General features: G+C 49.2%; 1 protein-coding gene across 1 annotated transcript; it reads right to left on the reverse strand.

The window, feature by feature from the left end:
- Nucleotides 1–312: 312 nt before the first annotated feature.
- LOC144951949 (polypeptide N-acetylgalactosaminyltransferase 18-like) lies at nucleotides 313–10,450 on the reverse strand. Its single transcript, XM_078882317.1, has 11 exons — nucleotides 10,231–10,450; nucleotides 8,274–8,493; nucleotides 7,797–7,963; nucleotides 7,184–7,370; nucleotides 5,738–5,935; nucleotides 5,027–5,141; nucleotides 4,056–4,241; nucleotides 2,841–2,996; nucleotides 2,311–2,406; nucleotides 830–994; nucleotides 313–532 (listed from the first exon to the last, which is right to left on the reverse strand). Exons 1-11 carry the CDS (start codon nucleotides 10,448–10,450, stop codon nucleotides 395–397), a joined length of 1,848 nt encoding a protein of 615 aa, XP_078738443.1. The 3' UTR covers nucleotides 313–394.
- Nucleotides 10,451–24,435: the final 13,985 nt, after the last annotated feature.

Genomic DNA, 24,435 nt, shown 5'->3' on the forward strand with positions numbered 1-24,435 from the left:
CGTGGCCTAGCCCCCGAATTCTGGCTGTCAAGTTTGATTATTGAGTGTTTGAGAAAGCTTATGGCTTTGTAGGTTTTCCGTTTTAGAAACACATTCATTTACACGACACTCTCTTCCTGGCTTTTAGGGTTCATGAATTTAAAACATCAGAAAGTCACTTTGCTCCTAAAATATCGTGGAGAGCCTCTTGAATACTAGTGCAATAATCATTGGAATCTACGAACGGCCTTTCTATTGGTCTCACGAGTCACCGGTCTCTACTGCCCCAGCAGCTGTGGAATCTGCACAGCGTAGAACGCGTTGGTAGCAAGAAGGTGGTAGTGGTGTCAAGACAGCTTTGGGTACAATGATGACATCTTGATGCCAATCTTAAGCGCGTGTCCATTTATTGGGGCTACGATTTGCGGATGTACGCCAAACGCCACTTCTGCCCGGAACAGGGCACCAGCACGAGCTCCATGCCGTAGCTTCTCTGAGCATTCTCCTTCACCTCCAGGCACTTTCCTCCTTCCTGGAACCTCAGTTCTCCGTTCTGCAGCCGCACAGTAAATACAAATTGGATCTTGAAGCGGGCCTTCCATCAGCAACTAAATAATCATCAGCATTGCTGTGGTAACTAACACACAATCGATAATCAGGCAATACAGCTCCTCCTTCCATATGTCTGTGTCCCTGCACACTTTATTAAAATAAAAGTCTTTACGTGGAGAGGCAAATCAACGAAAGGAGGGTTCGTAACGAGCCAAATCTGATCAGCATTGCCACATCAATTCCTAATAAAACATTTTTGCGACTTAAAAACCCACGTGGTTACGGTGAAGTCCGTCACCTCAAAGTGAAGCAGGCTGCTGCTGGCCTCCTGAGCGGTCAGCTGACAGTCCACAAACGCAGGCTCGACTCCCGATGTTGACACCCCCAGACACACAGCTCCGGGGCTCACCAAGTCCAAGTTCAGCCCGATCATAATCCGGTTGTCTGAGGTTCTCATTGCCAGCTGCTCAATACAACCAACAAAAGTAGACACACAGACACGTGCAAACACGTACAGATTGCCAGTGTGGTGTGTGTCCATGTAGGCGAACTCGGCGGTCGTCGAGAGCACCACGTTAAGTGGGTGCCAAATTCTAGTAAAAAAAATACTCAAAAAAACAAATAAACTAATGGAGATGTCATTATTTCAATTCCCATGCGCGTACAGAGGGAATATGAATTAGAATTCATTTCTAAAAATGTATGAGAATTTATAAAGTAAAATATTTTATTGACTGCCAATATAAATACCTTAAATCGGACTGAAATATCATCTAGCTATCGTTTACAAATCTATTCTTAAAATTTGTATCTCTATTTCATCTGACCTCAGAAAAACTAGTTGGACAAACGGACGGACAGACATCCTAAATAATTATGCCTCTGTCGAAAAAAATACGCTTAGAAAACATTAAACAGAAAATAAGAGCAAAAGTTTCCCAGTTTACAAAAAACCTCAGCCTAGATCTGCCCTTGGGTTCAGGGGTGGGGGAGCCGATTGTATGGCTCGCCCTCGGGCGCCAGTTGCTGGCAACTCGTCTCGGGCCGCCCCTGACAGTTTGGGTAGCAGGGTGGCGCAGCAGCGACACTCGCGGCTCACAGCGAGAAGCACTTGGCTTTAAGTTTTAGTATTATCACAGTAGTCACTCAATTATTCGTGTGAGATTTTGACAGAAATTGAAAACTCATGGATATTCCCTTAAGCGCAAATTAATAATCGAAGATCAGTTAAACATTGTTACTCTTGGAAATATCTATTACAAGCCACGTGCCTAAACCCAGCAAATATGTGCGCCAGTTAATCCAAAATCCACGTGATCGCCTATACAGCACAGTAATTGGATATATTTACAACAGTGGGCAGAGTTTGATCGATTTTGATTGGCGTGGCTCTAAAAATTTAGTGGGCGGAGTCTTCATTAACAAACTCAATTTTAATTTTACTTAAACATAATTTAAACCTATATTAGTGCTTTTTGCCAGAGATCCGTGAAAATTTGATATTTTGGGATCATCCGCAATGTTTTATTATCGGAGGCCGTGCTCCCCGTAATTAGTGTGGATAACACACTAGTTACTCATTTGAGGCTGAGTAGACCTAGGGGAGCCTCAAGACCATTTCAGATAATCGTCACTGGTGTTGGCTGTGAGCAGGAATCCAACTCGGGTTGACAGGTTCATAGCGCAGCACGCTAACCACGACCTCACTGCCGCTCCCCACCCTTACACCACGGGCGTCATCACACATTCATTGGCCAGGCGTTCAATACAACACAGTACCTGGGGGGTGTATCCATGGCATGGGTACAAAATGGGAACTTTATCCTTTGGGTCTCCTTTGTCCAGACAGAGGCTTTCTTTTTTGTTGTTGGTCATCTGAAATAAGAAAATTGTAACGATGTACATTTTCAAATGATTACACGCGAGTGCTTTAGGGTCTCTGTCATTATAACATCGGTGTTAGTCAAGACCACTTTGTACGTTTTCGCAGCTGTGCTGCTGCATAGCCGTCTGATGTGTTTTTGGGTTGTTCCACTGTGTTGCTCGGCATGATGTCAGACGTTTCTCTCCGCGTGAGGGAGCTTCTTCAGGGACTTAATTTTGCAGCTACATGTCTCGACGTCAGTGGAACAGCTCCAGCTTCTGCAGTGGAAAAACCACACTGGTGCCTCCTGGGCTGTGCTGGGCTGGCTCGGCTGGCTCGGCTTGGATATGCCAGTGGAAAAGGGGCATTGAATATGCACCACACCATTCTGGATATGCACCATACCGTACCGAGTACTCACCACACCGCACCGGATACTCCCCACTCCGTACCGGATACTCACCACGCCGTACTGCACGATGTCGTCGTGCCGTGGCAGTGAGGGCAGCACGTTCTCCAGGTACCACGCGAAGCTCTTGCAGTTGAGCCGCTTGCGCAGAGCCACGCGCTCCGAGATGTCGCCGATGTCGATCCCAGAGCCCTAGTGTGGCACCACCAACGAGACAAGAGTTATACACCCGGTGAACGTTGGGTCAATGCTAGCAAACATTGTCATTTGGCTGGAAACGTTGCACCAAAGTTGGCCCAAAGTTCCATGTTCACTGAGAGTTAATCGGGATGGTGACGCTGTGGGCCCACCGCTCGTTGCACCGTTTCGTGGTTCATGTCCGGCAGGTGGCACTGGTGAACACTGTGGGGTATGCTCCATTAAATACCACTTAGTGTTCGCCATCTGCTCGTTCAAAATGAGGAAAGCCATTGCGTGCTGACGTCACTGTGAAAACAAGTAGCCAATTTCGAAAAACCACCCTGCAAAGTACTCAATTGGGATCACACCCAGCAGCAGCAGCAGCAGTATCGCCATTGCCTGGGCTATGGGAATGATTGCGTGAACACAAAATGGGGCAAATGGTTTGGCTGGGTTCAAGCCAGGGGCTCAGCACTCCAGCCTCAGCGCGGGCCACATGCAGCCACCTCCTGAAGGTGGCGGCTTGCTGGGTTGGCCGAACGAGACACACGGCATTGTGTCTCGTGTCTTGTATCACGTAGAACACAATGGGCCCATCTGGTAACTTTACAGACCTTGACGACCCACCATGGCCGAGTGCGTGCCCTTACGTGAATATGCATCACGTCTACATGAATATGCATCACATCTACAGATAGTCCCCGAGTTACGATGGTGCGACTTACGATATTTCGATCTTACGATGGCAATAGCGATACGACAAAATTATATTAAATTGCAGTTCATATAGGTATGCTAAGAATTTACCTTGTTCTTTTACTTTACATTTAACTGTGCAATACAGTATTTCAATAAATACATACAGTATATAGTTTGTACAGTACGGTACTGTAAATTTCTCTGTTTTGCTAAATTATCACCATTCTTTAAGACTCCTGGGTAGGCTAGGCCATCTTCGACTTACGATGGGGTCGTCGTAACGCATCTCCATCGTAAGTAGAGGACTACCTGTACATGAATATGCATGAGTGTGCTGCACGTGAATCACAGAGGGTGCCCTGCACCGCGTACGTTCATGGGCACGTTCCAGGCCATGTAGACATTCTTCTTGAAGTCGTCCATCCAGATCTCGGCCACGCGCAGCGCGTTCCTGCGCATGTGGACGCTCAGGTCCGGGGCGTACGGCTTGAAGTAGCGCTCGATGTGAGCCAAGCGCGAGCAGGGCAGCACCTCCACGCTGCCCCCGCACTGCCACACCTGGGCACACGGGGTGGGGCGGAGAGTGGGGGCTGGTCACCAATAGCCCAGGCACTGTGATTGGCCACTCAGAACTCGGCAGCCGGTTGGGGTTGGCTTACACAGATCCTCCCTTTGTCTGCAGTCACCCAGGAGAGCTTAAAGACAATTTTTTTCAGGAGGGACCCGTTAGTTTTTTGCAGCAGTGGGGGCAATGTTGTTGCTGCTGCTGTGTGATCTCGATTGAGTAATTTTCAGGTAATTATTCCACATTCGGACGTTTCGGCCAATGCCTGTTACATTGTATGTTTTTTCAAGCTATGGGAGGAACCTGAGAACCCAGATGAAGCGCAAACAGAACAGGGCGAGAACCGATACCTTCCACAAAGAAGGCACCCGAGGCAGGAATCAAACCCAGGCTTGTCTTGCTGTGAGGCACGAGTGTTACCAGCGTGCCACCCTGCGCCACGGTGGCGATATGTTAGCGAGCTCGCCTGGTATACAGGAGGGCATAGGTTCGACCCCAACCCCGATGCCTGTATATTTAGAGTTTGCGTCTATCTCTCCCCGTGGTCGCGTGGATTGTTCTCCGGATCCTCCAGTTTTTCCGTTCACATTTAGAATCAAAGTCAGACATTCAGAGCATTTGGCTGCTATACATTTTCACGTGATATGCCGCTTCATTGAAATATCATTTTGAAAAAAACCTAAATAGCCCAGTGGGCCTTACCTGCTAAAAAAACGGTTTGGTGTAATAATCTGTAAGGGCCGACAATGTGTTTGTCTTTGTGTCTTAGCATCCTCACCCTGAGGCCCAGCTCCACGTTCTCCCCTCCGTACACCTGCATGCCTTCATCCAGAAAGCCGATCTCCTCCAAGTAACTCTTGCTGGCTGCCATACAGCCCATCACAATCGGGCTCCTGGAAGCGAGAGGGGGGTGAGTAAGCTGGATGACAAAGCTCAACAACATCACGTAGGGCTGGCAATAACCACAGAAATATCTCAAGTAGGGCTCTGCGAGCAAAGACTCACCATCTGAGGCCAACGGGCTGTCACTGACACCGGCATAAGGAAGGGAGGCCTGCAATGCAGTTCAGTCTGAGTGCAGTTAACGTCTCACCACAGTGATGTTAACTACCTCGTCTGGTATGCAGGAGGTTGTGGGTTTGATCCCGATCCTGATGGCTTTTTATTTCGAGTTTGCATGTTCTCCCCGTGGTCACATGGATTTTTCTCGAGATCCTCCGGTTTTTGGCTGCTATAAATGTCCACGTGCTAAGCCACTTCGTTGAGCTATCATTTGTGACCAGGTCGCTTCCGAAAACTAGCTATATAGCTCAGTAGGCCTTACCTGGTAAAATTAAAAGTTTAGTTTAGTTCATTTATTGGAATATACGAGCACTGCCTGCGGAAACCTGGGCAGGGTTACCCAAAGGTGGACGTGGTTAGGCGAACGTGGGCAAGGCTGCGCAAATGTGGGCAAGGCTACACATTTGGCAGCCTTCTGGATAAGTACCTGATGGGGGCCGTGGGGTCCTTGCTGTTGATCCATTCGAGGGGGGGCACCATGTAGGTGCACCACAGCTGCCACGTGAACGTCTGCGCCTGCGACTCGTAGCGGTGGACCTCGAGCGTGTCGTAGTGCGTGTTGTCGAACACCGTGGAGACCACGACGCGCCGGTCCTCCTGGATCCGTGCCAGGATCGGCTCGGCCCTGGTTAGCGGAATTGAGCAACGCAATTATTTTGGGTATATTTACTGTCATCAGAGGTGACCAGATGGCTCACGAAAGACTGTGCTGTCAATACTTAGATCCTGGGTTAATCGGATTTGAGTGTGTCCGTGATTAAACCAGGTTCTTAAGGCAGTGAGATAATGGTTTGTCTACATATACCAATGACTCACAAAGAAACCTATAAACAAACAAAACCCACACATAAACCCATAGACTCACACAGAGACCCATAGACTCACATAAAGACGCATAGACTCACAGAAAGACCTATAGACTCACACAGAAACCTGTAGACTAACACAGATACCCACATACTAACACAGAGACCCATACACTCACACAGAGTTCTATAGATTCACATAGAGACCTATAGATGCAAAAAGACCAATGGGTGGCAAAATTCTGCCCTCTATGGTGTTTGAAGCAAAGGGTCACTTGAAGGGATCTCGGCGGTAGCTCTGTGATATCCACTTCCCTGGTCCATTATCATTCATATTCATGAAAGGCGGTCGTAACCCAGATTGGAACCCAGGGTTTCAGTGGTGCCGGTCCCGTGTCTCTGACCTCGATGCTACCAGGCCAGCTCCCACATCGGTAATAAACATATGATGGTAAGTCCTCATTTACCACACCTAGATGCCTTCCTGAAAAGTGGCGGCATCAAGCGAAAAACACGTTGAGCAAAAACGATTTCCACATAATTAATGCAATGATCGCGTTTGGCGAGATACGATGTCACTACTACAACGAACACACAGAAATAATGGCGGGACATATAACTTAGGGTACGCTGCCGCGCTAGTGTATACTCCGCGTACTGTATCACTGTACCACTCAGCTACACAGCTCAATAAAGTAGTTTGTTGACGACTGCTCAGATACTGCGTTATAACAGTGCACATTCCACGTTATAACTTGTGCCTTCCGCGTTATAACGGTAGCGTTTCGTATTATAACAGGTGCCTGGTTGGCTGGCGTGGTGGTGACGTCACTGCTGTACGCCTGCGTGGTGACATCACTCGCAATCCACAGCCCTTTGAGCTGGATGCGTCGCACTGTGACATCATCGCGCCTCCCCACCCACCCCACCCACCCCACCCCACTCACCCCACCCACCCCACCCACCCTCCAGCATGGCCCAGTGCTGGTTACTATGATCTACTGAACTCACGGTGCAAAGCGTCATGGCTGAGCGGACTCACCAGCCAGAGAGAGTTTGGGACTCACCATCCGACGGGGAACTCCACGTGGGCGTCCATGACGGCCACCACGGGCCCCGAGGCCGCCCGGACGCCGGTGACCCGGGCCGCGCTCAGCCCCCTGCGGGCCGCGTGCCGGACGATGCGGATGGACACCTCCGGGTACCTGCTGTCCAGCTCCTCGATCTGCGCATTGAATTGTTGCTGCAGGTCTCCTGGTGAAGGGCACCATTCATTGTTGTCTGTATTTATCATAATAAATCATGAGCGAGAGTAGCAGCAGCCGTGAGCAGCCCACCGCTGTGTGAAGGGTTGTGTGTGTCAGTCCGCCACGTGGTCTGTGTATGGTGACCTCGTGCTGATGACCTCCGCACCTTTGATTAACCACGGTTGGCTATGTATGGTGAAAAAAAAATTCAGCATACATACTACACTATACACTACACTACTATACACTTCTATACTAAATTGAAAACTAATTTCTGTATAACTGCTGTTTGTGTTTAATTTATTGTCCCTCCCCCCAAACTTCCGATTAGCCACTGTTGGCTACGTACATTGCAAAAGAAGTTCAACATACATACATGATAACATACAAAGTATGTCCTTTAAAATGATTGTTTTTGCCTTGTAGCTCTCACGGTGGCTGCTGCAGTCGTCGACGAGGATGACCTCGTTGAGGAGGTGGCGCGGCGTGTTGCGCACGGCGGAGGTGACGGCGCGCAGCAGGATGGAGACGGCCTCGTTGTAGAAGATCAGCACCACGCTGAGAGCCGGCAGCTCCGACGGGTACTTTTTGGTGCTGCATCTGGGGGGTGCACGGGAGAGGGGAAGTATGGTCAAACGATCACCGTAACAACGAACGACGTGGGGAGGCCCTAGTTCACCAGTGGTGAGGCACACTCGCACTCACGCTCAGCTGGCCGGCACTGCGATGGTGATGATGACGATAAATGAGTTTAACTCTCTACGAGTGAGTCGCGCACCTGGCGGGGGGGGGGGGGTGATGGTGGCGATGACAGTGATGGCGATGATGATGGCGATGATGACGACGATGACGCCGATGATGATGATGATGGTGGCGATGTCGAGCGAGAGTGCGACTCTGAGTGGCGTACCCGGGAGGGCGGTTGTCAGGCACGTCGCGGTCAAGGGGCAGCCGGTCGCTCAGGTAGGCGTTGTAGCCGTAGGCGAGGAAGCGCGCACATGCCTTGCGCTTCTGCCACACCGAGAGCTCCTTGCCCCACTCCTTGAAGAGCGGGGTCTCGGGGTCGGGTACCCACTGGCTCCCCTTACACACCGGGCCCTTCACAGATGGCTCCTCGGGTTTAGCGCCATCTGGAAGGGTGGTTGGGGGTCGGGATGACGCGCGGCTCACAAGCACGCAGTCTCGATGTGCGTCCTCCCCGGGGCGACCAGGTCGGCACACCTCGCACGCCTGGATAACAGGGGGGGGGCAGGGGGGGGTCTGTACCCTACCCCCAATGCTATTCACCCTCTGGCTACACGAGGGGGCCGCCGCTCTTTCGCAGGGCTGTCATGTACGCGGACGATGGCGTCGCCACGCGAGCTCTCGGTCACCCTGGAGACCGCTCCCGAGACTCCGACCTCAACCGTCATGGCGGCTCCGGGGTTCTTGCCGAAAGCGGCGGCGGCCGAGATCACAGCCAGGACCCGGCGATTGTCTGGGCACCGCAGTGGCTCGGAGATGTTCACTACCTCGCCTGTTGTACAGGAAGTCGTGGGTTCGATCCCGACCCTGACGCCTGTACGTTTGCGTCTCTCTCTTGCATCCCGTGGTCGCGCGTAGATTTTTATCCGGGTCCTCCAATTTTTGTTCCGCTCCATATCGAGAATCAACGTCTTGCATTTAGAATATTTGGCTGCAGCCATACATTTTTGGTGGAGCTGTCATTCGCGATGGCCAAGTCGCTTCTGGAAGAGAGCTACACAGCTCAGTGGGGCCTTAACCTGGTCAAATTAAACAAATAAAAACTGTTTAGTTTCAGCCTCGGTTTCATCTCAATGACGACAGTGCCAATGGTGCACTTGATGCAACCTTCTGTATGGCGGAAAGATGAAAATACGACCTGGGTACGATCGACCTTGGTGGGACAATTACTAAACTTATTTATATATATACCAGGCAAGGTCCATCGAGCTGTGTAGCTATTTTTCAGAAGCTACCTGACTATCACAAATGATAACTTATTACGTGGAAATTTATATCAGCCAAATATTCTAAACGCGTGATTCTTAATGTGGAGGGAAACATCAGAGAAAAATCCATGTGACCATGGGGAGAGAGACACCCCAAACTCAGATTCTGGATCGAAGCCACGACCTCCTGTATACAAGGCGACGGAGGTAGCATCTATCTTCTAGCCACGGTGGCTCACTATTAATTTAAAAAAGGGGCTGCTGGAAAAAAGCCAAGACACAAGTGAACCTCATTAAAAAATTACGTGGAAGGAGATGGGGAGCCAGCAGATGCCCCCCCCCACCCCCGCCGGTGCTTTGGACATTGTGAGTTGCCCTAGGAAGGTCAACCACAGAGACCTGCGCACCAGGTTTGGGCAAAGAAAGCGACCACTGCCAACTACGACGAGAGAGAGTTGAACGCCAACCGCGACCTTCTCGGGGTGTTTAGCGTCCACGCCAGTTGCCTTGGGTTCCTGGTGCTGTCAAATATCACAACCCCAAGGTTGGGATGGGAGGCTGGCGGCTACACCAGCATGAACACCACCAGCACCAGCACCAACACCACCAACACTATGGATCTATGCGTGTCTGTGTAAATCTATGGGCCTCTGCGTGAGTCTATGGTCTCTGTGTGCGTCTATGTGGCTAACCGTGAGTCTATGCGTCTCTGCGTGAGTCTATGGTTATTTGTGCGAGTCTGTGGGTCTCTGTGTGAGTGTATGGGTATCTGCTTGAGTCTATGGGTATATATGTGCATCTATGGGTCTCTGTGCGAGTAGAATCTCTGCGTAAGCAGATAGCACACCTACTCGCTCGGATGTTGACACAGCAGTCAGACAGCCATCTCTAAACACAAATTTGCGTGAAACTCACCTTCCAGAATCATTCCTAGCATCTCCTCAATGTTGTTAAGTTGCTCAGCTAAAGCCAGAGGATTGTGTAGGAGCGTCTTCTCGGAAGATGTGCTGGCTGACCCTTGCGATCTGATGACAACCATGGTGCTCCGGGAACCCCTCAGCATCCACAGGAGGTTTCCGAAGCAGGAGAAGACGAGGAAGACGCACAGGAGACTGGACTTCCTCGCCACGGCCATCGTCGCTGTCACAAATCACATGTCCAGATGTAATGCATCCTCATAATTACGGAAGGGTCGAGAGCATCCGGGCTCGCCACCCTATCGTGGTGTGGTCACGATCGGGCACAAGAGTGTTTCAAGGGGGGAGGTAGGAAAACGGGGCAAAAAAAGGGCTAACATCGATTTATTCACGTTACCGCTAACCGCATGAGAAATCTCGGTGTCTGGCTTGCCGCACATGTAACAATGAGCGCCACATGGTACCTGAGGGTAAATAAACCACGCGGTAACCTCAGCTGCCGGGCGTGCCAATTGGTGCGCTCGTTATCGTTCAGTGAACCACATACACAACAACAACGACAACAACAACAAGGCATTTGAGCGCTTGCAGTCACACGACCAACGTAGAAGTGATAAAAGGTTGCCACTAAAAGAAGACGACCTGCTGATGATTATGCAAAAGGCGAACAGCACGTGCAAGTATCAAAGTACAGCCAGTTCTCCTTTACCACGTGAGGTTTTTATGACGCCGATTGGATATAACGCGGCGAATGTATTAGGGTACAATTTTTTTTTTATAACGCGGATGCGAATTGGATATAACGCGATAGAGCCCAGGGAACTACATCGCGCTAGTAGGAAAACGCGGTTGTACGGCTGCGTCGGCGTTACATCATCACACAAGGCATTGGGATGCTGCTGGATGCTTCTACCTACACGCCTACATCTTCGTTCGGCCTGCGTACGCATCTCAGGCGTTATCGCGGACTGTGCTTTATATAACGCGATTTTTCCTATAACGCGATTTTTCCTATAACGCGATGTTCTTCAGGAATGCAACGACTACCACGTCATAGTCGAACTGACTGTACTGACGTAGGGGTTCCACAGCTCTTATTTTGATTGGCGTGTGTTTAGTTTAAGACGTTAGTTGTGCAATTATTCCCGAAGGACCCATGCTTGTACTCGTTCTCTGCTATGTCGATGTTTTTGTCTTTCTGACTGCTCCTGCTGCGCACACGTCGCGCTACGGATCTCCGGTGTGAAACAGCAGGGCCACTCACTACTCCAGGGCCACTCACTACACCAGGGCCACTCGCTATGCCAGGGCCACTCACCACGCCAGGGCCACTCACTACGCCAGGGCCACTCACCACGCCAGGGCCACTCACCACGCCAGGGCCATTCACTACGAGAAGGCCATTCACTACGAGAAGGCCATTCACTACGAGAAGGCCACTCACTACGCCAGGGCCACTCACCACGCCAGGGCCACTCACCACGCCAGGGCCACTCACTACGCCAGGGCCATTCACTACGAGAAGGCCACTCACTACACCAGGGCCACTCACCACGCCAGGGCCACTCACTACGCCAGGGCCATTTACTACGAGAAGGCCACTCACTACGCCAGGGCCACTCACTACGCCAGGGCTCTTCATCACAAGGCCACCGCCTTGTGATGAAGAGCTCTCCCTCCCTCACCGCTCTCCCTCCCTCACCGCTCTCCCTCCCTCACCGCTCTCCCTCCCTCACCGCTCTCCCTCCCTCACCGCTCTCCCTCCCTCACCGCTCTCCCTCCCTCACCGCTCTCCCTCCCTCACCGCTCTCCCTCCCTCACCGCTCTCCCTCCCTCACCGCTCTCCCTCCCTCACCGCTCTCCCTCCCTCACCGCTCTCCCTCCCTCACCGCTCTCCCTCCCTCACCGCTCTCCCTCCCTCACGACTCTGTAGAGGACGTGAAACTTTGATGAATTTACCTCAGAGTCGCGTGGTGGGTGTCGAGGCCTAGCACCGTGCAGAGCCTCCGGCCTCGCCTGATTTTCCCACCCGGCTGACGCTGGGTACGGGTGCCGTTCCCCCCCCCCCCCCCCCGCGCTACAATAATACTGTCTAATCGCTATAATTTTAGAATCTACCGACCCTATAATAGTAATTGCACACATTGTGGTGGGGGGGAGTGAAGAGGACGTGAAACTTTGATGAATTTACGTCAGAGTCGCGTGTTAATGCGTGCGCCTATTTATAAGGGGAATTAAAAATGGCGTCCACCCCGCGCCGAAGGCGTCGCTACCCGTTGCCAGGGGCAACCGCCGTCCAATGAAAGCGGCGAAGGCGTGGCTACCCGTTGCCAGGGGCAACCGCCGTCCAATGAAACTGCAGCCCGCGGCGAAGGCGTCGCTACCCGTTGCCAGGGGCAACCGCCGTCCAATGAAAGCGGCGAAGGCGTCGCTACCCGTTGCCAGGGGCAACCGCCGTCCAATGAAAGTGCGTATGGTCCGGCGACACACAGACAGACAGACAGATTCGCGATTTTATATATATAGATGTAGGCTGTGTGTGGCAGGATATATAAACTTTTAGGTTGAGGTGTAGATTTGCGCAATAGTTTCAGGCTGCCGCGCCCGCCGCAATAAGTTATAATGTAACGTTGTAAGCCTCATTTTGGCGCCCGGGGACATATGTACCCCCCTGCCCCCCCCCCCCTAGCTACGCCTCTGACCGCGGCCCCTGGTGGCCTTGAGTGCGGGGCCCCTGACGTGCCCCCCCCTTCTCCCCGACAATACACAAAGAGTGACCCCCCCCCCATCATCATCGTGCTACTGTCAAACCCACAATGGTTTCAAACGTGTGTCGGCTGTCACAATGATGAGGTCTTAACGGCGACAGTGCCTACCCCCCCCCGTCTGAATGTGAGTGAAAACCACTGGGGGCTAAACGATCATCATCCGCGTGACAAATCAAATAAACTTCAACTCAAACACGAACAATACCCAGGGCCGCACAATCAGCTGGATGTTTTCATTTTCATACTTAAACGTATTTACGACCTTACTTTATATAAAAAATAGCTCTATAAAGCCACTTATTAACATTAATTAATATCTACACGTTCGCCCACTCGTTCACCCAATTACCCACTTACCAATTCGCTCACCCACCCACGCCCACTCGCCTACTCAGTAGGCGCGTGGTTTTAGACCAAATATTAAAACAATGCAATATAGACAGTATACAATCACCCACCCACTCGCTCAATCACGCAATCATCCACTCACCTACACACAGACTCACCCACTCACTCACCTACTCAAATACAAAAATCCCCCGTATAGCCTTCAAAGACTGTTGGGGCAAGTGCTGTGAGCGAGAACCTACGAAGACCGCATGGCACACGAGGTTGCCAGCACCACGCCCGGCCGCTTTGTCTCCTCGGTGGCGATGTTTACACACCGAACCAGGTATTCATTAGAGGCTAAGTCGACCTAGGGGAGGCCCGGGGCCAGTGCAGATAATCGTCACTGCTGGTGGCGGTGAGCGGGAATCGAACTCCGGTATCCAGGATTGCAGCGCACTCAGCACTACTATACCGCTCCTCACTCACCTCCTCACACACTCAACGATCCACTCACCTGCTCACCCACTTACTCGTGCAACCACCTATTCACCGACTTGCAAATTCGTTCACGAAGGAATTGATTGCAGAACGGATGCGGCGTTCACAAACGAATCAGCAGAACACAGACACACGACTCAAGAAGCACAATCACGAAATGTAAAACTGTGCTTGAGAAGAATTAAACATTTGTGCATACACTGCCATACAGTACTTAATTTTAACACGTTCGTCAATACTGTGGCCTAAACAGTAAACGGCTAATAGGCGACGTTTCGGGCAATGGCCTCTCTTTAGAGCAAAGCTATTAACAACGATGTATTATATACTTAATGTATAATTAATGTGAGTTACTCAAACGCCATTGTCAATTAATTGTCAGCACCAGTTGTCGTGTGTGTGTATGTATGTTGAACTTATTTCGCACCGTACGTAGCCAACCGAGCTGACCGGAGTAAAGACAAAAAGCGGCTCTACATAAATCCGTTTACTTACGGATAGGTCGATCTCCCGGCTTGGCAGTCCGCGGTTGAAATTTTGAACAAGCAAACGAACTGAACAGAAAGACTCCTCCGAGCTGTGTAGAGTGCACGTGTTTTATATGCCCCCCCGACGTGTCCCCTAGTCAGGCAAGACTGTCAAGGTAATTAGGCGCAGCCGTGCAAGAGCCCACTCACGCCCACTGCTAACGAAAGGGTCCCTCCCACGGGAGATGGACGTATTGGTGGTACAACCAGTGCAGTAAAATACGACACCGGTGCTCGTAAACATTCTAAAATGAAAACAATGGGAACAGCTCGTATATTTCCAGCAAGTTTGACGCGATTCGAATGTTTATTCGGTCTTCTCATACTGCTATACGGCAGCAGACTGCGAAGATTCGTGTTCATCCGCTCACATGAACATTCGTCTTACGGCCGCTTCGACATGACGAGAACTGATTTTGACGCACCACCACCACCATCCTGACCAAAGGTTGCGAATCGACGAAAGAAAAAAAAACTATTGTGCAAAAATGTCGTTTCGTTTATACCGCGCACCGGTTTACAGCCAACACATTCAGATAGATAACGCTAGTCAACACACTTTTTTTGACATAAGGTATTCCAACGGTTTTAATGTCATATTGGCGTGCTGATTCCAAATCTGGCATCAGTTTTTGTCTATCACATCAGGTTTTTTAGATCAGATTTAGCATTTTCAATAAAAACTGCAGAAGAAAACTATTAAATAAATGTAGATATCTACATACAATTATATTATAAACACACTATCCTAAAAATACAGCACCATATTTTAACACTAAAGCAGTCACTGACTCGCAACAACTTGCAATCATGAGTGACAGAGTTAATTTCGGATAAAATCAATGAAAATGGGGTATGCCGATAGCATAAAAATGAGATGTGATAGAGTGAAACTGAGACCAGATTTGGAATCAGCACCCTGAAATTAGCCTAAAACAGCTGCAAAAAATGTTTTGTTGGCCAGTGTAAGTGTTCGCGAAAGCGTTCCCGTTCAACTGCGAGATGGATTGTGGCGGTGGTGTTCATTCTCCCGTACTCTTCCACGTTGATCAGATGCGTCGACATCGTCTGCTGATCTTGTACTGGCTGTTTAACGCGTAGTTAGTCGTCGTAGGGTTTCGCGGGTTAGATCGCGTAAATATAAATGTGTCGTTAAATCCGCCACCACCACCCGACACAGCCGATTCGTAAGGTTTGTCACTTTAACAAAACGTGTCCAATGGTGGCTGGATACAACGCGAACCGGTTGGGTGTTGGAGAGTAAACTCACAACAACATTTACTATTCGATTACCGTGACGTTTCGCTGCCAATTACAACAACCAGCGTACATGGACACCGTAGATTGGCTGTGTTGGGTGGTGGTGGTGGTGACGGGTTTGACGACACATTTATATTTATGCGATCAAACCGAAAAAAACTCGATTATGGATTTGAATGGCGACAAGCCGGTTCGTGATTGGAGGGCCACTCCGCCTGCAACGGGCTGAGCAAGAAATTGCGGCGGCTGCGCCTTTGCCTGCTCTTTTATATAATTATTATCATCATCACTTACAGGCAGGGTCATCCGAGTGGAATTTTCATACACACGTGCGTTCATGATGCAACAAATAATAATGTTTTGTTTTTACCCTTTCTGGCAATAAAACAACAAGATCATCCCTTTTCATCATTTCCATACTGGCAAAACAAGGTCCTATAGATGTATCGTGCGTACATGCACAACACAGATAATCTACGTCTCGCACATCAACACAATTATAAGTATTCCGTGTACAGCTCATTTGTCAATCCACTGCTGGTTGACGGCCTCGCCGTGCCGCAAGGGTAGCGGAGGGAGGGGGTGGGTTATTGACCATACTTCACCACGCTGGTCACTGCGAGTTGTTTGAAGGTGACGAGCAAAGTTGTCCTGTAATCATAAAAATACAATCAAACGTTCATAAAAACAGGAGCGCCGTGTGTGTGTGGCCTTAAAAGTAAACAAATATATGATGTACGACGTTTAGTGTAATGACCCTTCTTCATAGCACGTAAACTAAAAACTACCCTAGTTTGATCTTAGCACGGTCCGAGTATCCGTTCATCTTAGGGCACGGTGTACATGTTCCAATTCACTGGCCAGGTGGTGTTTGTCAGAGATGCAGTGGGCCCTATGGTATAGTGTTGTGATGAGGGAATGATTTTGTATCGGATGATGGTGGGAATCAGGTTTCAGGTAGGAATCTGTGTGGTGGCCTTCCTGTAGACAGAATGTCCCAAAGAGCAATTGGGTCTCCTCTCAGACAAAACATCCAGGAATGGTAGCTTACCATCATACTCCACTTCCATGGTGAATTTGATGGATGGGTGCATGGAGTTGATGTGATCTAGAAATAGGTTCAATACTGGGAGGCCATGTGGCCAAATGACGAAAGTAGCATCCACGTATCTCTTCCACATGGAAGGACGTAGAGTGGATGTCTGGATGGCGTCTGTTTCAAATTTCTCCATGAAAACATTGGCTATCACTGGTGACAAGGGGGAACCCATAGGGGTGCCCTCATTTTGTTTGTAGAAGGTACCATTCCAGGTGAAGTAAGTGTTGGTGAGGCAGTGCCTAACCAGTGCAGGGACATGAATAGCTCTCTTCAAACGCTACAGAAATTTTACTGGAGCAGTTACACCTGATGATGGAGGTTTGTGTTGCTTCCGAAACGTCGTGATTTAATTTATTTTAATTTTTTACCTACGTGACTTTACCGAAAAAACCAAAGAGTATGAATCCTTGCAGTCACGAAAACTTCAAATCTAGAATGGTCAGTGCTAAGTTTATGGCTAGTGTTGAGTCTATGGGCAGCGTTGAGTTTGTGGGCAGTATTAGCCTATGGACAGTATTGAGTCTATGGCCGGTGTAGAATCTACGGGCAGGTTTGAGTATATGCGTAGTGTTGAGTCTATGGGCAGCGTTCAATCTCTGGTGTAAGTGAGTCTATGGGTAGTGCTGCTCAATGTATAGGGGGAGTTTATTCCAGTGGAAGGGGTGCAAAAAGTGGGTAGGACTGAGAAAGTGCTCAGGGAGGAGAGACAAAAAATAAGACAGCGAGAAAACGAGAATATTGTGAATGCAGAGGATGAGGGGGACGTAGAAAGAGATGAGAGAGGTGAGATGAGGTGGATAAAGGCCATGTAGAGATTTAAAGACAGGTGTAAGTTATTTGAAAAGACAGCGGCGTTGAAGGAGGAGAAGCGAAATGTGAGAATTAAATGAGATTGATTACAACCTGTGCAGTAGCGTTTAAATTTGTTGGAGGGGAGTGAGTGCATAATAATCACTCATTATTACCACCAATACAATAATTACCACTCTCTTGCCTCATAGGTATGGGGGTGTGCGTACGCAGGAATTTCCTGATATGATGTTGAGTTTGGTCAAGTGACCAGGAAGTTACGATTTAAAATTCTCTAAGCCATGAGGCAGGGTGTCAGCCATTACACGGAGTACAAAATGGAGGCACAAATAGCATCTCAGTGAAGACAAGTGCATCTGTTCATTGTGGGACTTTAATAAGCTTTGTCTGTAAGTTCGTTTATGTTCTTATAATACTGTGAATGCTGTTATAATGTTAGGATTGCCGTTATAATGTTGTTAAAACCTTTATAATGCCGTTAAATTATTGTGATAAATATGAGGCCTAGTTAACAACGAAGTCTGCCACTTGCATTATTGTGAATGTTGCTTCTAATTGAATAAGTCGAGTCATCCTTGTACCCATGTAACTTTAATGCAATCTTGAGAGCAAGGATGAAGAAGTATCTCATCCACAGTTCAGTGTTATGTGCAGCGCTGTACATTTAGGCTACAGTATGGTGATTACACGATTAGACCTTATTTAACACAGTATCTTATTCTCTTGTATAGCTATTCGGTGCTAATGTAGGTGCCTGGTCCATCCAGGATCTATTGTTGAGTTTTATGTTATCTGAGACAATGGTATGATGCTGCAGTGTTCATTATTTGTATTGAGATTGCAAGTATTAACAGATGCTGTATTTTGTGCTGTGTTTTTCTATCCGTTTTACCTCGTTCAATTCATTAAATACGTTTGGAGTTGGATGTTCACTCTGGCTCTGAATGTTTATCGAATGCGAGGTTAACTACTCGGATAGTGGTGCAACACAGTGCACAGCGAGGCCGAGACAACCACCATCATCAACAGCATCACTATCATTGACAGCAGTACCATCATCACTATTACCACCATCATCACTATCATCATTACCAACATCATCACTATCAATAACTACCATAATATCATCATAGTGATATAATTATAACGATATAGTGATGATGATCACAGTGCTTATAATGGTAATGCTAATGATGATGGTGGTAATAGTGATGCTATCCAGGATCAAATTTACTTAGCTTCCGAGATTGACTCATATATTTCGTTTGCATGCATATGTTACATTACTAACCCTCGCTCCATATAGTATTGTGCAATGCTATTGTAAATCACTGCATGGGAACGTTTAAAGTTGTCTGAGCCGTTATTTTTTTTACCAGTCATAAAGTATCCTCAATGAACTTCCATGGCTTAATGGCACACTTCAGTGACTTGAAAGAGCAACTTTACAGTGCTATAACTGACACCATGTATACCGCCCCAATGACAAGTATATATTGTTAGAGCCACTTCCTTTTCGGATCTAGATTTGTAAAGCGCCTTTGTTGACGGCACTTTAGAAACACTATACATTGTACTCTTGGATTATTTCGGTAAAGTCACGTAGATGGAATAATAAATACATAATAGATCACAACGTTTCGATCGTAACAAGCGATCGTCCTCAGATAAAAGAGAGAAACATGCCTCTGTGACGAGGCATTATATAGAGGGGGAGGGGGGGGCACAAAAGGGCGAGATGGTGGGGATAAAATTCAAAGAGGGCTTGGGTGAAAGAAAAGAAATGTGACAAGGAAGCTTCGATATCAAACTTAACAACATTTTTAAATGTAATGCAACTCAGAAAGTCGGCTAACACAATAGTTGACACTTTACCTGGTTGATCCAGTCCTTCCAAAGATTGCTAAATTTTGCATCCATCTTCTCGGTTGAAAATATGTCTGAGTTGTGTGGAAAACCTCCCCGTAGAGGCGGTTCAATCTTGATTAGAAGCTTTCGTGACTGCAGGAATTCATACTCTTAGGTTGCAAAATGTAGCAATCTTCGGAAGGACTGGATCAACCAGGTAAAGTGTTAACTGTTGTGTTAGCCGACTCTCTGAGTTGCATTACATTTATACATTTTGTCAAGTTTGATATCTAAACTTCCTTGTCACATTTGTTTTCTCTCTGTCACCCAAGCCGTCTTTGAATTGTATCCCCACTCGCCCCTTTGCGGCCTCCACTCCGCCCTCCCCCCTCTATATAATGCCTCGTCACAGAGACAAGTTTTTCTCTTTCACCTGAGGACGATCGCTTGTTGTTGCGATCGAAACGTCGTGATTTATTATTTAATTATGTTTCTATCTACGTGACTTCACCGACTGAACCTAAGAGTATGAAATCCTGCAGTCACGAAAGCTTCTGATCAAGATTATAAAATGTACCTAAGCTGTAAGTGGATAAATAAAGGGTGGGGTTATTGGAAGTGGTGGTGTAGTTATGGTGACAGGAGGACGAGCGAGAGTGGTTAAGGAGGGGTTGTGCTAGGGGCTGGGATAAGGATAGGGGTTGGGGTAGTGATAGGGGTTGGGGTAGTGATAGGGGTTGGGGTTGTGCTAGGGGCTGGGGTAGTGATAGGGGTTGGGGTAGTGATAGGGGTTGTGCTAGGGGCTGGGGTTGTGCTAGGGGCTGGGGTAGTGATAGGAGTTGGGGTAGTGATATGGGCTGGGGTAGTGATAGGGGTTGGGGTAGTGATAGGGGCTGGGGTAGTGATAGGGGCTGGGGTAGTGATAGGGGCTGGGGTAGTGATAGGGGTTGGGGTAGTGATAGGGGCTGGGGTAGTGATAGGGGTTGAGGTAGTGATAGGGGCTGGGGTAGTGATAGGGGCTGGGGTAGTGATAGGGGTTGGGGTAGTGATAGGGGTTGGGGTAGTGATAGGGGTTGGGGTAGTGATAGGGGCTGGGGAAGTGATAGGGGCTGGGGTAGTGATAGGGGTTGGGGTAGTGATAGGGGTTGGGGTAGTGATAGGGGTTGGGGTAGTGATAGGGGCTGGGGTAGTGATAGGAGTTGGGGTAGTGATATGGGCTGGGGTAGTGATAGGGGTTGGGGTAGTGATAGGGGCTGGGGTAGTGATAGGGGCTGGGGTAGTGATAGGGGCTGGGGTAGTGATAGGGGTTGGGGTAGTGATAGGGGCTGGGGTAGTGATAGGGGTTGAGGTAGTGATAGGGGCTGGGGTAGTGATAGGGGCTGGGGTAGTGATAGGGGTTGGGGTAGTGATAGGGGTTGGGGTAGTGATAGGGGTTGGGGTAGTGATAGGGGCTGGGGAAGTGATAGGGGCTGGGGTAGTGATAGGGGTTGGGGTAGTGATAGGGGTTGGGGTAGTGATAGGGGTTGGGGTAGTGATAGGGGTTGGGGTAGTGATAGGGGCTGGGGTAGTGATAGGGGTTGGGGTAGTGATAGGGGTTGGGGTAGTGATAGGGGTTGGGGTAGTGATAGGGGTTGGGGTAGTGATAGGGGCTGGGGTAGTGATAGGGGTTGGGGTAGTGATAGGGGTACTGATAGGGGTTGGGGTAGTGATAGGGGTAGTGATAGGGGCTGGGGTAGTGATAGGGTTTGGGGTAGTGATAGGGGCTGGGGTAGTGATAGGGGTTGGGGTAGTGATAGGGGTTGGGGTAGTGATAGGGGTTGGGGTAGTGATAGGGGTTGGGGTAGTGATAGGGGTTGGGGTAGTGATAGGGGTTGGGGTAGTGATAGGGGTTGGGGTAGTGATAGGGGTTGGGGTAGTGATAGGGGTTGGGGTAGTGATAGGGGTTGGGGTAGTGATAGGGGTACTGATAGGGGTTGGGGTAGTGATAGGGGCTGGGGTAGTGATAGGGGTTGGGGTAGTGATAGGGGCTGGGGTAGTGATAGGGGCTGGGGTAGTGATAGGGGCTGGGGTAGTGATAGGGGTTGGGGTAGTGATAGGGGTTGGGGTAGTGATAGGGGTTGGGGTAGTGATAGGGGTTGGGGTAGTGATAGGGGTTGGGGTAGTGATAGGGGTACTGATAGGGGTTGGGGTAGTGATAGGGGCTGGGGTAGTGATAGGGGTTGGGGTAGTGATAGGGGCTGGGGTAGTGATAGGGGCTGGGGTAGTGATAGGGGTTGGGGTAGTGATAGGGGTTGGGGTAGTGATAGGGGTTGGGGTAGTGATAGGGGTTGGGGTAGTGATAGGGGTTGGGGTAGTGATAGGGGTTGGGGTAGTGATAGGGGTTGGGGTAGTGATAGGGGTTGGGGTAGTGATAGGGGTTGGGGTAGTGATAGGGGTTGGGGTAGTGATAGGGGTTGGGGTAGTGATAGGGGTTGGGGTAGTGATAGGGGTTGGGGTAGTGATAGGGGCTGGGGTAGTGATAGGGGCTGGGGTAGTGATAGGGGTTGGGGTAGTGATAGGGGTTGGGGTAGTGATAGGGGTTGGGGTAGTGATAGGGGCTGGTGTAGTGATAGGGGTTGGGGTAGTGATAGGGGTTGGGGTAGTGATAGGGGTTGGGGTAGTGATAGGGGCTGGGGTAGTGATAGGTGCTGGGGTAGTGATAGGGGCTGGGGTAGTGATAGGGGCTGGGGTAGTGATAGGGGCTGGGGTAGTGATATGGGTTGGGGTAGTGATATGGGTTGGGGTAGTGATAGGGGTTGGGGTAGTGATAGGGGGTTGGGGTAGTGATAGGGGGTTGGGGTAGTGATAGGGGTTGGGGTAGTGATAGGGGTTGGGGTCGTGATAGGGGTTGGGGTCGTGATAGGGGTTGGGGTAGTGATAGGGGTTGGGGTAGTGATAGGGGTACTGATAGGGGCTGGGGTAGTGATAGGGGCTGGGGTAGTGATAGGGGCTGGGGTAGTGATAGGGGTTGGGGTAGTGATAGGGGTTGGGGTAGTGATAGGGGTTGGGGTAGTGATAGGGGCTGGGGTAGTGATAGGGGCTGGGGTAGTGATAGGGGTTGGGGTAGTGATAGGGGTTGGGGTAGGGGTTGGGGTAGTGATAGGGGTTGGGGTAGTGATAGGGGTAGTGATAGGGGTTGGGGTAGTGATAGGGGCTGGGGTAGTGATAGGGGTTGGGGTAGTGATAGGGGCTGGGGTAGTGATAGGGGTTGGGGTAGTGATAGGGGTTGGGGTAGTGATAGGGGTTGGGGTAGTGATAGGGGTTGGGGTAGTGATAGGGGTTGGGGTAGTGATTGGGATAGCGGTAGTTTTTCAGTTTCATTTATTAGGTATAGCCCTGTGAGCCATGCGGCTCTTGACTCGAGTGCAACTGCAACAAACAAAAACATGAACAAGAAAACATCTTAAAGTGACGCCGCGCAAACAGAAAAATCCAGGAAAAACATAAAAATCTTCCAGAAAACACCGTATATCAACGCTGTGTGCAAAAATCCTAGTAGGATGCAAGTCAAACAATAACAACCATAAGACAATTTAGATCAAAGTTATCAGGCTAACGCTTTGGTTCTTTCGGTAAAGTCACGTAGGTATAAAATAAAATAAATCACGACGTTTCGGGCGCAACACAAGCATCCATCACCTGATGACTTTACCGAAAGAACCAAAGAGTATGGATTCCTGCAGTCACGAAAGCTTCAAATCAAGATTATCAGGCTAACTCTGTACTTCAACAAATAAACATGGCTAAACCAAACGTGTTCGAAATCAAAATAAAGTTATAAAAGCAATGTAATAGTGATCATAGGAACTGTGATTCAAATTAAACAATAAACGCTAGACAACATGGACGACCAAACTCTGCAGCCATAGTTGGCAGCATAAGTCACTCCATAACAGCAGGAGTATCAGTAGGAGTATCAAACATTTTCAATGCACCTTTAAAGATCAGCACACTATAATCAAAACTCAAGAATATACTTTGCAGCAGTCATCCGGAATTATACATTTGATTTCAGGCCACTCTGAATAGCAGTGGCAGCTGGGGGTGTACAGCTACTCTAGAGCAGTTTTGAGTGAAGATCTCACAGGTAGTGATCCAAGTTGCAGTTTATTGGCGATAGCATTCCAGACCCTGGGGGCATCAATAGAAAAGGCCCTTCCTCCAGTATTTGTACGGCAATAAGGAATGTAAAACTAGTAAATGAGCGAAGACCTTAGGTCACATTTGTTCTTCGAAAAAGTGAGAAGATCCAGCAGGTAGTTTGCTGATTTTTTTTGTAAGAAGAACCAAAGGGTATTTATGAGGTATTCGGGGGAAGGGAATGCCCTCAGCCCAGATAACATCAGAACAAGGTAGGGACGACCCTGCTGGGGCTGTCGTGCCTGAAATATTGGAAGAAGTCGCCAACCCTTGTGAGTGGTGGGCTGATGTGCCATCTGTGGAGGAAGTGTGAGGATAAATCTGTACTCTGACACCAGGAAAATTTGAGATAATCTCCAAAGCAAAATGTTGAGGGAGGGTGGCATCTGTGTGCTGACTGCCCGATATGACATTATCACAAATTGCTCGATCACAGGACAGGTTCTGCAGGATTGGAAGGATGTCTTGGTGGCCCCCCTATTTAAGGGTGGTCCCCCTCTTTAAGGGGGACCACATAGATTGTAACAACTACAGTGGCATTTCCCTCCTCAGTGTGCCGGGAAAGGTCCTGGCAAGGATTATTCAACATCGCCTTGCCAGGCATGCTGAGGAGAGGCTTGCGGAGCCCCATTGTGGTTTCAGAAAAGGGTGGTCCTGCACAGATGCCATATTTTCTGTCCGTCTGCTACAGCAGAGGTGTAGGGAATTCCAACAAGACCTACATCTCTGCTTTGTTGACCTGGTCAAGGCCTATGATACCATCAGTAGGCCTGGGCTATGGGTTGTTCCTTATCCTTTTGGAGTCCCTGACCCTCTGCTCACGATCATTAAGGACCTTCATGATGGTGAGCGGGCCCGGATAAAACTACGTGGCCGGGAGTCAG

The sequence above is a fragment of the Lampetra fluviatilis genome, chromosome 64, assembly GCF_964198595.1.
Source record: "Lampetra fluviatilis chromosome 64, kcLamFluv1.1, whole genome shotgun sequence".
NCBI lineage: Eukaryota > Metazoa > Chordata > Hyperoartia > Petromyzontiformes > Petromyzontidae > Lampetra > Lampetra fluviatilis.

What these genes read in the sequence shown, in the direction of transcription:
- LOC144951949 (XM_078882317.1), bottom strand. Translation starts at nt 10,450, where the DNA reads ATGGCCGTGGCGAGGAAGTCCAGTCTCCTGTGCGTCTTCCTCGTCTTC. An exon ending in GACCCCACGGCCCCCATCAG is followed by an intron (nt 5,142 to 5,737) that starts GTACTTATCCAG and finishes TCTCGCTTCCAG; the next exon opens with GAGCCCGATTGTGATGGGCT. An exon ending in TGGTGAGTATCCGGTACGGA is followed by an intron (nt 2,407 to 2,840) that starts GTGGGGAGTATC and finishes TTCTTATTTCAG; the next exon opens with ATGACCAACAACAAAAAAGA.